Raw genomic sequence first — 15,161 nt, 5'->3', positions numbered from 1 at the left:
AAAGTGATGGTGCACGTTTTCTGGGCTATGTGGTAACTAAACAAACATGAGCACTCAATTTGATGTTTGAGAGGAGACTATAAAAAGAGTCCTCAGAGACAGTATAAGAGCAAAGGGGGATCCTTTGCTTCTTGAGACAAAGAATGAGGAGAATGAGCTAGGGATAGGGTATTCATTGAACATTTCTGAGAAAGAGTGGCTAGTGTGGGCAGAGTTTACATTTTAGAGTAAATAGAACCCAAGGGAGTTGCTCCTGTAACCTTCCAGGAGAAACCCAAAGACATAATCTCCCTCTTCGTATATTTGTTGATCTCCCATGAGCATTTCTCTTAGACGCACTATCACTGTGCTTGCAAAGTTGTAATTAAGTCTGCTCTGATAGAAGTCTGAATGTTCCTGAAGGTATTTTTAGAAATACTGTTCATTTACTTTTCTCAATGAATGGTGTTCAGGGAAGTTAGCATCATGTGGTGAGGATAATTTTAAAGTGGGTAATTGAAAATCTGGATCTTAGCCTCAGCACTACTAGTTACTTTGTATCCTTAAATTTATCATTCACTCTCTCTGGGTTTTATTATTCTCTAAACCCCAATTTGGGGAAATTAGGACAGATGACATCTGAGATTCCTTTCATTGCTAAATTCTCAAGTTTTATGACTGCTTTTGGCTAGGAGTTTCATGTGATTGAAAGCTGTTCTCATCTGCTGCGTTATTTATTTCTTTTTGATCATGGTCCATAAACTGTAGAGTCACTAATGTGCAGTCTTTATACTAAAATCTTTTTGCACATAATTCTGTGGTACTTTTATGCCCACCAAAACTATATGGCATACCAAATATGTTTAACTTTTATTCTCTTTATCTATATCACATGTCTTAAACCAGGTCATTTCTGCATATGAAACATGGAGATTATTCATTTAGGTAAATAATAGGATTTCTTGTGCCAAATCAGTCAGAGGAGAAACAACTGGTGTCCAGTATAATCTGTTGAACTCCTTTATGGGGTTTCTCATGATATTCTCACTGAAATTGTATAGCAAATTCAGACATTGGAGTTTAAATTCTATTTTCACTTTATCTGGTTTGTTTTGGTTTACTGTTAATTTCTTTGGTGTACTCATAATATCTTTTAGATCCAGTGCATGTGCTTCAATTCATGCATGATTGAAAGACTGCAGTGTATATGTACTATAAATGCAATTAGTACATGTCATTTGAATTTAATATGAAATACTCTGAACATTTTAGAATTTGAAAATATAAAGCAAGCACCTTTTTCCTTTGAGGTCAGAATTGGATGCCTTTATGAATGCTCAGATAGAAAGGTAGAAAGTACAAGAGTTCTTGACCCTGCTCCCCACTTCACCTCTAGTCCTACTCAACCAGAGGAGGTCACTCTTAGTAGTATGATGAATACCCTTCTGCATGTTTTCTTTTTTTTCCAAAGATTTATTTATTTGGAAGTCAGAGTTACACAGAGAGAAGGCAAGGCAGAGAAAGAGAGGTCTTCCATCTGCTGGTTCACTCCCCAATCGGCCGTGTCAGCGGGAGCTGAGCCGACCTGAAGCCAGGAGTCAGGAGCTTCTTCCGGGTCTCCCACATGGGTGCAGGGGCCCAAGGACCTGGGCCATCTTCTGCTGCTTTCCAAGGCCATAACAGAGAGCTGGATCAAAAGTGGAATAGCCGGGACTCAAACCAACCACCCAAATGGGATGCCAGCACTGCAGGCGGTGGCTTTACCTACTACACCATAGCTCCAGACCCCTCCTTCTGCATATTTTCTACACACTCTTCAGACTGTGTAAACATGTAATGAGTTCTTCATATATCTCCCTCCCAAATTTTTATTTATTTGGAAGATAGAGAGGGAGAGAGATCGCCTATGTATTAGACCGTTGCCCAAATGCCTGCAGTAGCTAAGATTGAGCCAGGCCAAAACCAGGAGCTGAGAATCCGATCAGGATCTCCTGTGCAGGTGATAGGGCCTTCATTCAGTTGAGCCATCACCTGCTTCATCCCACAGTGTGCATCAGCAGGAAGCTAGAATTAGGAGCAGAGCCAGGACTGTAACCCAGGCACTCAAATATGGGATGTAGGTGTCCCAAATGATGTCTTGAGCACTGTGCCAAATGCCCACTCCACATTATATTTTAAGAGCCTCAGTGATTGGCAGAGGCAAACTGAGGACAGAATCTGGTACCATGTCTTACTTGTCAATAAGGCTGATTTTAAAATAGTTTCACTGCCACTTTGTGTTTAATGTATTCATGAGATTAGAGTCAAAGCCAAGAGCTGATAAAACAAACTACAATGAGAGGGCAGTGTTGGGCATGATTTTATCAGCTATAAATGACCTTGGACCCATAGTCCCCCTTAGAAACAGCTAGTAATAGTTGTCTTTTATTTTATTAAATTTTATTTATGTATTCAGGAGACAGAGATAGGAAGAGAGCTCCTATATGCTGAATCACTCCCCAAATGCCCACAATGGCAGTGACTGAACTGGCACTAACGTCAGGTGGCAGGAACACAATTCCTTGGGCCATCATCACCACTGCCACCCCAGACCTGCATTAGCGGGAAACTGGAGTTGGAAGCCAGAGCCAGGAATCTTTCCCAGGTACTACAGTGTGGGACACAAGCATCTTAACAGCCGCATCCATTCTCGTAGTTGTCTTTTAAATAAGGATAGGGGGAGCAGCTAGTAGGGTGTAAAGGAAAAGAAAATCAAACCCAAAAGTTAATTTTTTTTCTTGCTAGCAAAACATTTTGTGGTTTTGTTATATCAATAGCAAATCATCCTCAATCTCAGAGTTCTAGCATTGCTATTCCCATAAAATTTGTCCATAGAAATTTTATCCCAGTCTGTCTGAATTTGCCTGTGCATAGTCTTCAACCTGAATGTTACATCAGAGTCAATAGACCTGGAGCATACTGTTCTGAGTACTTTTTATGACTGTCTTACCAGCCATCAGTGCCATGTTTTTTCTTTGGGAATGTGAGCTTCATAACATGCTACTGGGTTGAGTGTGAGTATCTACCACTGTCCTATGTAGTATTTTTTTTTAAAGGTTTATTTATTTATTTGAAAGGCAGAGTTACATAGAGAAGCAGATAGAGAGAGAAAGGTCTTCCATCTGCTGGTCTTCATTCCCCAGATTGCCGCAACAGCCAGAGCTGCGCCAATCTGAAGCCAAGAGCCAGGGGCTTCTTCCAGGTTTCCCACGTGGGTGCAGGGGCCCAAGGACTCAAGCCATCTTCCACTGGTTTCCCAGGCCATAGCAGAGAGCTGTATCAGAAGTGGAGCAGCCGGGACTTGAACTGGCGTCCATATAGGATGCTGGCACTTCAGGCAGCAGCTTTACCTGCTAAGCCACAGTGCCGGCCCCCTCTTTAGTATTTTTAAGCCAAAACAAAAATGTTTGATTTCCTTTCCTGAAAAGATGTGATAGTTATTCAGTGCTTGAAATCCCAGTTTTTACAGGTATTGTCTCATTCACCTTTGTTAATTCTCACATAAACCCAAATGGTAGATTGAATTATTTTTCGGCTGAAGCAGGCTTACTTAAAAAGATTTAGTGAGTTCTTGGAATCCTATCTATGAAATTCATGAAATCTGTTCTCTCTATATTAATAAATTTAAAAATGTAATAAAGATTAAGTGAGGGATGGGCATTTGCTGTAGCAGTTAAGACAGCTTGGAATGCCTGCATCCAATATCACTCTTAGCTCCTTTCCATCTTCTTGCTAATGTTCACCCTGGGAGGCAACTGGGGATGGTTCACCTACTTGGGTCCCTGCCACCATTTGGATACCCCAGTTGAGTTCTAGGCTCCTAGCTTCAGCCTGACCCAGCCCCAGCTGTTGTGGGCACTTGGGGAGTGAACTAGTGATTAGAAGATCTCTGTCTGTCTCTGGCTCTCTGCCTTTCAAATAAATATAAACAAGTAAATAAAATTTGTAAATAAAAATTTAAAAAAGATTAAACTACTTGCCTGCTTTGTGGCAAAGCTGAGATTCAAATTGTGAGCTCTTGGGTTTACCTTTTGTAACAGTGAAGGAAGGACCTCTAAATGTCTATTCCTCTGTAAAAGCAATGAGAACCCTGGCAAAAACAGATCAACATTATCAGAACTCTGGAAATTAACTAAAGGTTTGTAATATCCATGGAGCATTTACTCAAGAAAATCATCTGAATATTGGTAAGAACAGAAAGTTTTGTTGCAGTTTACATTGTGCCAATCCTAACTCCTTCTCCCCAGTGGCTCCGAAAGTCAGTAGCCTTGCAGCTATGGCAGCTGTTGAAAGCAGCAGTCCAGCAACCCTCTAAGAGGGCAAAGGGCTTAGTGTCTTCCTTAAAACTCCATCCCCAGAGGGGCCGGTGCTGTGGTGTGGTGGGCTGAGACCATGCCTGTGGCACTGGCATCCGATGTGGGCGCCAGCTCTCTGCTGTTGGCCTGGAAGGGTGGTGGAAGATGGCCTGGGCATTTGGGCCCCTGTGCCCACTGGCTATTGGCTTCAGGTCAGCCCAGCTCCTGCCGTTGCTGCCATTCGGGGAGTGAACCAGAAGATGGAAGACCTTTAACAAAAAAATACAACTCCATCCCCAGAGTTGATACTTTTTTATCTGTCTGGCAGCTAACAGAAAAATCTCTATTTTCTATGTCTTTATTTATTTATTTGAAAATCAGAGTTACACAGAGAGAGGAGAGGCGGGGCGGGGGGTGTCTTCCATCCTCTGGTTCACTCCCCGAATGGCAGCAATGGCCAGAGCTGCACCAATCCGAAGCCAGGAGCCAGGAGTTTCTTCCAGGTCTCCCATGCTGTTGCAGGGGCCCAAGGACTTGGGCCATCTTCTACTGCTTTCCCAGACCATAGCAGAGAGCTAGATCGGAAATGGAGCAGCTAGGACTCGAACCAGCACCCATATAGGATGCCTTCACTGCAGGAGGTAGCTTTACCCGCTACACCAGTGCCAGCCCTGAAAATCTCCATTTTCAAGGCTTGTCTTTATTTGAACAAATTCAGAGCTTAGAGAACAGAATGTTCATAGGAGTCTTTGAAAATCTCCAACATATTCCTGGAACTCTAGCAGGACACACACATGCTCAGAGAGAACTGTGAAACCCTAAAACCACACTGCTAGCCAGCCTTGAGGCTCTGTGTGAGTAGGAAGTGAGGACCAAGGCAGAGTGTTAATTGCCAGCTGGAACACATAGAAAGCTCCTCTGCAAGGGTTGAGAGACGTTTTAGTTGAAGGCATTTAAGGAAATCTTGTTTAAACCGTTAACTAACTACGAAACTAATGGAACCAGAAACTTCAGAGGTCACACACAATAAAGAATACGGAATGATTCCAGGAAAGGCAATAGGCAAACAGTAGCAACAACAAATCCTGGGCAAGGGAGGGATTTAATCTCCATAGTTGTCACATTACATTATTTAAAACTTCTAATTTTCCACTAAAAATTACAAATCTTGCAAGGAAACAGAAGTATATGGCCTGTACACAGGAAGAGGAAATGCAGTCGATAGAAACTGTCTCCAAGGAGGGCAACACACGGATTTACAAAGAGTTTAAATTGCTGCAGTCATGTGATACAGTATTGTTTGGGTCAGTGAGTCACCTATAGACTTTGCTGTTCTGTGCTTATACTTCTGCTCACTTAACATTTGAGCTGCCAGGTCATGGCTTACCCAGAGAAGCGTGCATTTCTATATGCATGTCCCCTCTCCGCCCCAAGTCTCCTATTTCATCAACCTACCTGTCACTAAGGTATGAAATTTCATAAGTTCAGTTAAACTGGAATATCGTCCCTTAAATGCAAATGCTCTTGGGAAAAGCACCACGTTAAGCATTTCTCAATCATTAAGACATTTGGGACAAAGCATTTGTTTGGTATGTGTAACCACTGAGCTAGTTTGCCAAGAAGAGATTTTAGAGCCCCAGGGGGAAAATAGAGCAAGAGATCCACAGCAGGTGGGGCAGGCCAGATTACACTGCCTAGAGCTGACAGGGAAAGCCCCTGAGAGGAAGGCAACGCAGTGAGTGGGAGGAGAACGGAACAGGGACATGGAGCAGGCAGCTGCAAATTTTACCTTCACCACTTTTGCTCAGATCCAATCCCACAGGGGAACACTCTTTCTGGCCAGGTTGGCAAGCACTTCATATGATTCATGCAGACAGGTCTCTGGTGGGTGTGTGCCTCTTTGCTTTACAAGTGCTGTGTTACAGACTTTCTGTGACACTGCTTTTACAAGTAGTGATGATAGGCCTTATAATTATCCTCACTGTGGCAGCAGGCATGCTCAGACTGGTTGTGCTAAATTGTTTCTGCAGCGTCTAGATCTGTAGGTGATGAGTGTCAAAAGCCTCTTTAGTTAGGACACCCTCACTAAATGGGGTAAGACTCATAAAGACTTCTCCTTTTTGTGTGTTAGGATACACAAGTGAGATACTAAGAGGCATGCTGGATGCTGTAGTCCTAGTTTGGTTTCCTTTTTGCTATTGTGTGCAAATCTTTTATTTGGCTGGATTGGTTACCTAGGAAACAGCTGCACAGTAAAGATGGATTGGCTGTTTGGGGAATGGAATTGGCCCCTCCAAGAGGCAAAATACCTGTTCTATCAGAAAAGAATTAGTGGATGCTATAGGAACCAGAGTAAGATAGTTCTGTAGAAGAGCATACTTAATACTGGATGGCTTTAAATTTAGCTTGTTTTTAATTCATTTAAACCCACCAAATGCTTATTAATTCCTGCTCTGTACTCACTGCTGCAGTCATCTTGGGGTTTTCCACTGACATAGAAGGTGTAGTTTCCTCTTCAAAAAGATGGTGTTTGATTTGGAGTAAAAAGAAGCTATCTGGAAAGTGAGGTTACAATTGAATGATACAGACTAAATGTGTGAACAAATTTAGGAGAAGTAAAAGATCTTGACAGTGTGAGTGATGGATATGAATCTACAAGCAGGACATAATTCAGTGGTGAGAGTTTAGATGCTAACCTGGAATTTACAATATTTACCAGTAGCAGCGTAGGCATCCCCAGAGATTCCACCAGGTAGTTACTTTACGGAAAATATGTGACTATGATATAAATTTTGCTGGCTTAGAGTCTTAAGAAAATGAATTTTAATAACAATGTTGGCCAAAACACTGTTTGCACTAGGCCTTGTATAATATAGTTAAACAAAGTATGTTATCACTGAAAATGTGATGGTATTAGTTGTGGAATCTGTGACCAAAACAACAGTGCTAAGAGATGCTTAATAAAATGTTTGTGTGTTGATTTTCTTATATACCTTATGCCTTCTGCTTGTCCATTAGCATTAGCTTTCCTTTCTTCCAGAATAGAGCTACTAAATGCTTGGTCTTGATTTGTTGTGATTAAGAATTTTGCAAATACAGGAGTATAGTGCTTCTTTTAAAAAAATTAAAGATTTATTTATTTGTGTTAAAAGTCAGTGTTAAAAAAGAAGAGAGAGAGAGATCTTCCTTCTGCTGGTTCATTCCCCAAATGGCACCAACAGCCAGGGCTGAGCCAGGCTGAAGCCAAGAACTTGTTCTGGGTCTCCCACGTGGGTGCAGGGGACCAAGCACTTGAGCCATCTCCTTCTGCTTTCCCAGGTGCATTAACGGAGCTAGATCAGAAGTGGAGTGCCAGGACACAAACCATCGCCTGTATGGGATGCCAGTGTCCCAGGCAGTGGCTTTACTCACTACTTCACGATGCTGGCCCCTAGCACTTTAAACATCAAACATCTGTCAGGTTATTTCCAGCTGGTTTGTAGACAGCATAGATGTAATTTTCATTGTCTTACTTGTTCTGTTTATATTTACTTGGTGTAGTATGCCAGCAGGAGAAGATAAAAGCAGTCCTACTTAGAAAACTTACCAGTCTCCAGGCACAGGAGGTTAAGTTAAATTTTATCCCTAATATTCCTCACTATGTCCATAAATGGAGAGAGGCAACATAAGGATACTCAAAGTATTTTTTTCTTTTTTTTTTTTTAATGTATTTTATTTATTTGAAAGAGTTACAGAGAGAGGTAGAGACAGAAAGAATCTTCCATCTGCTGGTTCACTCTCAGGTGACCACAATGGCCGGAGCTGTGCAAATCCGAAGCCAGGAGCCAGGAGCTTCTTCCTGGTCTCCCAAGTGAGAGCAGGGACCCAAAAACTTGGGCCATCTTCTACTGCTATCCCAGGCCACAGAAGAGAGCTGGATCGGAAGAGGAGCAGCCGGGACTAGAACTGGTGCCCATATGGGATGCCGGTGCTTCAGGTCAGGGCTTTAACCCACTGCTCCACAGCACCAGACCCTCAAAGTATTTTGAAGGAGAGATATTTTCATTATGATTTCCTGAACCTATGACTTTTAATATTTACCAGCAAAAAAAAAAAAATTCAGATTTAAATCTTAAGTTCTGTTGATTTGTAGGGTAACCAATTAAACATCTTTTGTATATGAAGGAAGCTGCTGTTGTTAAGAGGTCAGTGTTGCATTTTGTCACAGGGTCTTTTGTTGCCTGCAGTTTTTTGTAGCAATAACATGTTTGTTTGTTTTTAAAGATTTTATTTATTTGACAGCTAGAGTTACAGACAGTAAGAGAGAGAGAAACAGAGAGAAAGTTCTTCATTCCATTGGTTCACTCTCCAAATGGCCTCAACAGCCGGAGCTGTGCCAATCCGAAGCCAGGAGCCAGGTGCTTCTGGTCTCCCGTGCCAGGGCAGGGACCCAAGCACTTGGGCCACCTTCTGCTTTCCCAGGCCACGGCAGAGAGCCATGGCGCACTAGGTTAATTCTCCATCTGCGGCACCGTTCTAGTCCCGGTTGCTCCTCTTCCAGTCCAGCAATAACATGTTTAATAACACAGTGGTTAAAGTCACTGGTTGGGATGCCTGCATTCCATATCAGAGTGCCTGGTTTGAGTCCCAGCTACTCTGTATTCAATCCAGCTTCCTGTTAATGTGCACCCAGGGAGGCAGCAGGTGATGGCTCAAGTACTTGGGTCCCTGACACCCATGTGGAAGGCTTGGATGCTATTCTGGGCTGTTGACTTGGGCCTAGTCCAGTCTTGGCTGTTGGGCATCTGGGGAGTGAATTCGTGGATGGAAGATTCATTCTTTCTCTCTCCTCTCTCCTCTCCTCTCTCTTCTCTTCTCTCTCTCACTCTGTGTGTGTGTGTGTGTGTGTGTGTGCCTTTCAAATAAAATGAAATAATTTTTAAAAGATGAAGCTTAAAAAATAAATGGAACAATGATAACAAAAAACTAATTTGTTAGAAGTCTTTGCTGACTGGCCAGGAATAGTTTTCTGTTAGGAGTTGTTGGGCACTGCTGTGAATGCCTTCTTTATTTCTAAAATTATAATAAAATGCTTTATCATAATTAGACATTTCTCTCCTCCAGGTTGCTTTTCCCCCAGGGAAACTCTTTAGTGTTTCAATTTAAGTACAGTCATGCAACACTTTGATGCCTACACACCCCTGCCCTATCACCCTCTTTTGGTTTCATGCAGTAACTGTGAAACTTAAAGGTTAGCAGTAGTTCAAAAATGTGTACTGAGGTACATTTCTTTGGCCTATGAAGTCATTCAGCTCCAAGCAGCATGGATGACGTTATGGTGAGGTTTACTCACTTTGTCCCATCTGCCTTCATCCTGTTCATGACAGTTCCATAATTATAAGGTTGTTTGTACCTGTGTAGAGATCACTAGATCTAACTATTAGATCATGTGGGAGCAAAAGTATTAGTTTATCATTTTCCTCTCTATAGTTATGGTCAGATTTAGCATTAGAGGAAAAGAAGACTATAAGTCAATTTTGAGAATAAAACTGATTTCTTGTGTCATTTTCTCTCACCACATTGCTTTATTTTTAAAAATATATCAATGACAAAATAAAAGTTGCACAAAAGCATCTTCCTTCAAAAGCACTACCTACCCACAAATACATTTCTACGCAGATCCAGCCCTGGTCTGCTTCTACCACAGCAGCTTCCCAAAATGCTCCTAGGAATTCTACTGACTCTTTATAGAAGGCCCTGATTCATGGCAAGTCCTGTGATTTTTTAACTCAGTGTCATTTTTATTTTTAATTTGTATTCATATTCAGAAAATGCAGACTGAAAAACAAGAGCCAGAAAGCTGTTATGTTTTCAGTGGCTTCAAAAATTTCTATTCTTGTGTTTTTGGTAACTGTTTTCTGATTTGCAGCTGCTCGTACAAGGGGAAACAAGCAGTTTTGTTCAGAATCAATATTTTAATCATTCTTAGTAGGGAAGCAGAGAAAATAATTACTCTTTCACCTTCCTGATTTGAGTTTCAGTAAATTAATTCATCTCAAATTTGATAGAGGGGCTCCTTAATTTTGACATGGAAAAATTCTTATGGAAAAGTAGCACTTGTTTTTTTTTGTTTGTTTGTTTGTTTTTTAAGATGTATTTTTTTCAAAGTCAGAGTTACACAGACAGAGTAGGAGAGAGAGATAGCTTCCATCTGCTAGTTCATTCCCCAGTTGTCTGCAACAGCCAGAGCTGTGTTGATCTGAAGACAGGAGCCAGGAGCTTCTTCTAGGTCTCCCACATGGGTGCAGGGGCTCAAGCACTTGGGCCTTCTTCCACTGCTTTCCCAGGCCATAGCAGAAAGCCGGATCAGAAGTGGAGCAGCCAGGACTTGAACCAGCGCTCATTTGTGATGCCGGCACTGCAGGCAGTGGCTTCACCTGCTATGCCACAGCACCTGCCCCAAGCACTTGGTTTTTTAATGTTTGTTTGAAAGGCAGAGGGAGAGAGAGATCCTCCATCTGCTGGTCCACTCTTTTTTTTTTTTTTTTTTTGGACAGGCAGAGTGGACAGTGAGAGAGAGACAGAGAGAAAGGTCTTCCTTTGCCGTTGGTTCACCCTCCAATGGCCACCGTGGCCAGCGCGCTGCAGCCAGCACACCATGCTGATCCGAAGGCAGGAGCCAGGTGCTTTTTCCTGGTCTCCCATGGGGTGCAGGGCCCAAGTACTTGGGCCATCCTCCACTGCCTTCCCGGGCCACATGGCCTGGAAGAGGGGCAACCGGGACAGAATCCGGCACCCCGACCGGGACTAGAACCTGGTGTGCCGGCGCCGCAAGGCGGAGGATTAGCCTATTGAGCCACGGTGCCGGCCTTGGTCCACTCTTCAAATGCCCACATCAGCCGGGGCTGGGCCAGGTGGAAGCCAGGAGCTGAGAACTCCATCCAGGTCTCCCGTGTAGGTGGCAGGGACCCAGGTACTTAACCCATCACTTTCTGCCTCCCAGAATGCACATTAGCAGGAAGCTGATCAAAGGCAGAAGCAGCAAAGTAGCCAAGATCACACTGGCAATCTTGATAGATTTGGCATCCCAAGTGATGGCTTAACCCATTGTGTCACAACATTTCCACTCAAACGCTTGATATTGTACAAAAATGACTTTCATGTTATTTAACATGAAAGGGGAGGGACTTTAAAATTTGCCTTTGTGGGGCCAGAGTTGTGGCACAGTGAGTTAAGCCACTGCCTGCTATTGCCAGCATCTCATATGGGCATTGGTTCAAGTACTAGCTGCTCCACTTCTGATACAGCTCCTTGCTAATGTGCCTAGGAAAGCTGTAGAATATGGCCCAAGTGCTTGGGCCCCTGAACCCACATGGGAGACCTGGATGAAGCTCCTGGCTCCAGATTTTGGCCTGGCCCACCCCTGGTCGTTGCAGCCATTTGGGGAGTGAATCAGTGGATGGAAGATTGTCTCTATCCCTCCCTCTCTCCCTCCCCTTCCCTCCTCTTCCTTTCCCTTCCCTCCCCTCCCCTCCCCTCCCCTCTCTCTCTGTCTCTCTCTCTCTCTCTCACCTCTCGCATGTAACTCTGACTTTGAAATAAAATAATCTTTAAAAAAAAATCTGCCCTATACTTTGTTGCAGCATTGCAGTGGTGGGTTTAGCAAAGTGAACACTTGTACATTGTATAAAAGTTAGTGCACTTAGGAAATGAGAGGGGAGATCTACCAATTTCTCTAACCTTTGTTTGCATTTGATATAAAATGACTTAAATATTCCTGTTTTTAAAAGATTCATTCATTTATTTGAAGGCAGAGTTACAGTGAGAGAGTGAGAGGCACAGAGAGAGGTCTTCTATCTGCCGGTTCACTCTCCAAATGGCCACAGTGGCCAGGGCTGGACCATTTGGACGAGGCCAAAGCCAGGAAACAAGAACTTCTTCCAGGTTTCCCACATGGGTGCAGGCGCCCAAGCCTTTGGGTCATCTTCTACTGCTTTCCCACGGGCATTAACAGGGAGCTGAAATGGAAGTGGAGCAGCCATGACATGAACTGGCACCCATATGGGATGTCCGCGCTGTAGACAGCAACTTAACCAACTGTGCCACAATGCTGGACCCAACTAATGATATTCTTAGCCCCATTAACTTTTATCAATACATTGCTGCTGGTATTTAATCTAGTATTTACTTATGATTAGATATATTACATATTTCTCTTTACTTTTTTTTTTTTAAAGAGTTATTTATTTAGAAAGAGTTAGAGGGAGACACACAGAGAGGGCTTCTGACTACTTGTTCACTTACCAGATGGCGACAACAGCCAGCTCTGGGCCGGGCTGAAGGCCCAAGCCAGGAGCTCCATCCAGGGGCCCAAACATTTGAGCCATCTTCCACTGTTTTTCCCAGGCTACTATCAGGGAGCTGGGTCACAATTGAAGCAGCCAGGTCACAAACCAGCAACCATATGAAATGCTGGCATTGCAGGCTGTGGCTTTACCTACTACATAACGCCAGTCCATCTTCATTGTTGTAAAAAGTTTTCTCCTCAGTTAAAATAATATACAGTGAGTCTGGGATCTGGGAATAGAAAAATCCCAGTTCTTCCTGTAAGGAACCTCATCTATCTTGGTCACTCACAGTTTTCCTGGAACCTAGATGGTGCCTGACATAAATTCTGAGAAAAGTGTTTGTTTAAAGAATGACTGAGGGGCCGGCACTGTTGCATATCCGGTAAAAGTAGCAACAGTTCAAGTCCTGGCTGCTCCTCTTCTGATCCAGCTCTCTTCTGTGGCCTGGGATAGTAGTAGAAGATGGCCCAAGTGCTTGGGCTCCTGCACCTGCATAGGAAGCCTGGAGCTTCAGATCAGCTCAGCTCCAGCTGTTAATGGCCATTTGGAGAGTGAACTAGCATATGAAAGACCTTTCTCTGTCTCTCCCACTCTATGTAACTCTGCCTTTCATATAAATAAATAAATAAATCTTAAAAAAAAAAAAAAAAAAAAAGACCTTGTGGCTGGCGCTGTGGTGCAGTGGGTTAATGTCCTTGAAGTGCCGGCCCCCCATATGGGCGCCAGTTCTAGTCTCGGCTGCTCCTCTTCCAATCCAGCTCTCTGCTGTGGCCTGGGAAAGCAGTGGAAGATGGCCCAAGTCCTTGGGCCCCTGTGACCACATGGGTGACCTGGAGGAAACTCCTGGCTCCTGGCTTTTGATCAGCACAGCTCCAGCCGTTGTGGCCAGTTGGGGAGTGAACCATCAGATGGAAGACCTCTCTCTCTCTCTGCCTCTCCTCTCTCTGTGGAACTTTCACTTTCAAATAAATAAATAAATAAATCTTTAAAAAAAAAAACAAGAATGAAAGAACTGCGTTTTGTGATTTTTGTGAAGTGTGTGGTTTTCTTTAATGCACTTTTTGCTTTATATGTTAGGCAAGGGTGACTGCGTTAGGAATTTCAGCAGACTGAAGGGAAGTCAATGCTTGAATGACTCTCACAGAGACTAATGATATTTAAGGGCCAAAGGGAAGGTGGTGGGAAATATTCCCTGGATGTTCCAGCTCCATTAAAGTATTCCCACTTTTTGCATCTCCCCAGGAGCACTCACTGTGGGCCTTGTGCGACAGTGTCAAACAATCCACGGACGAGATCGGACGTGCATCCCTCCCCGGCTTCCCCCAGAGTGGATCACCACACTGTTTTTTATCATTATGGGAATCATTTCATTGACTGTCACATGTGGTTTGCTGGTGGCTTCCCACTGGCGAAGAGAAGCTACAAAATATGCTCGATGGATAGCATTCACTGGAAGTAAGTAGCCTGTGCTTACTAAATTTGTATAGAAGGCGCCCACACTGGTATTTCTGTGAAGATAATCAAGAATCAGTAATAAGGACTTCATAATCATCAAAGAGCACCACTTGCGTATGGTCAAGAGATAGACTCTGCACAGTCCCATCAGTTCTTCAAAATGCTTACAAGACCAGGACGTCCACAACTTCAGTTGCTTTGCATGAATGCTATTTTAATCAATTTTATTTTTGCTCACATTGTGACATAAGCCAGGTTTGTGACTCAGAGCTACCAACAGCTTGAGTCTTTTCCTCCTCTTGAAGGTATTGGTTTTTCTATCAAAAATAAAGATAACCCTAGGAAAAATATATAAAGATTATAAATCAGATGAAGGTGGTGATTTGCTTTTTAACACTGATTTTGAGTTTCTGCTGTGTAGTGTTATATGACCATTAAGAAATCAACACTTTGGTTATTCAATATTTATCGTCATTTCTTACTCTATTAAGCTATGCCCAAGGGTGTAATAAATTATAATTTACACATTCTCTTGTACTTTGCAAAACTGATTTAATTTCAAAACACACCAGAGGCTTATCACAAGTTAAAGGAAACAAAAATGCACAAAGAAAAGATATTTCTGTAACTCTGCTTTCTTGCTTCCTTCTCTCTAAAGCAATTTTTCACCCCAGCAGGCATTTGGCAATATCTGAAAAAAGCATTTTTGGTAGTCACAACTATGGAGACTGCTGCTGGCATTTAGTGTGTACTAATGCACAGGACAGCCTCCCGTAACAAAGAATTATCTGGCCCAAAATGGCAGTAGTGCCACTGTTGAAAAAAGACCCTGCTCTAAAGTAATGAGATAACAGTACCTATGCAGAGTACTATGGAATTTAATGTCAAACTTAATGCCTAGAAATCATCTTGAGTTTGCCTAAGTTTGAAAAACGAGTATTGGAATACAACTTACTTTCACTTGACATTTTCTTTTAGAACCAGTACAACTGTGGTAACATAATCCCATATATCCTATTACAGTGTTAAAATTTCAATTTATCCAGAAACGCTGTTGATAGCAATT

At 42.8% G+C, this 15,161-nt stretch overlaps 1 protein-coding gene across 1 annotated transcript in view; it reads left to right on the top strand.

The window, feature by feature from the left end:
• MOSMO (modulator of smoothened) overlaps positions 1-15,161 on the top strand; it is a 64,746-nt gene that overhangs the window by 40,942 nt on the left and 8,643 nt on the right. Inside the window, exon 2 of the mRNA XM_002711817.6 lies at positions 13,883-14,095. Coding sequence (XP_002711863.1) covers positions 13,883-14,095 — 213 coding nt within the window. The remainder of the gene's footprint in view (positions 1-13,882; positions 14,096-15,161) is intronic.

This window comes from Oryctolagus cuniculus, chromosome 19 (genome assembly GCF_051225735.1).
Source record: "Oryctolagus cuniculus isolate XC-2025 breed Fujian yellow rabbit chromosome 19, ASM5122573v1, whole genome shotgun sequence".
In the NCBI taxonomy this organism is placed as follows: Eukaryota; Metazoa; Chordata; class Mammalia; order Lagomorpha; family Leporidae; genus Oryctolagus; species Oryctolagus cuniculus.
This window is presented reverse-complemented; position numbering and strand designations above follow the sequence as displayed.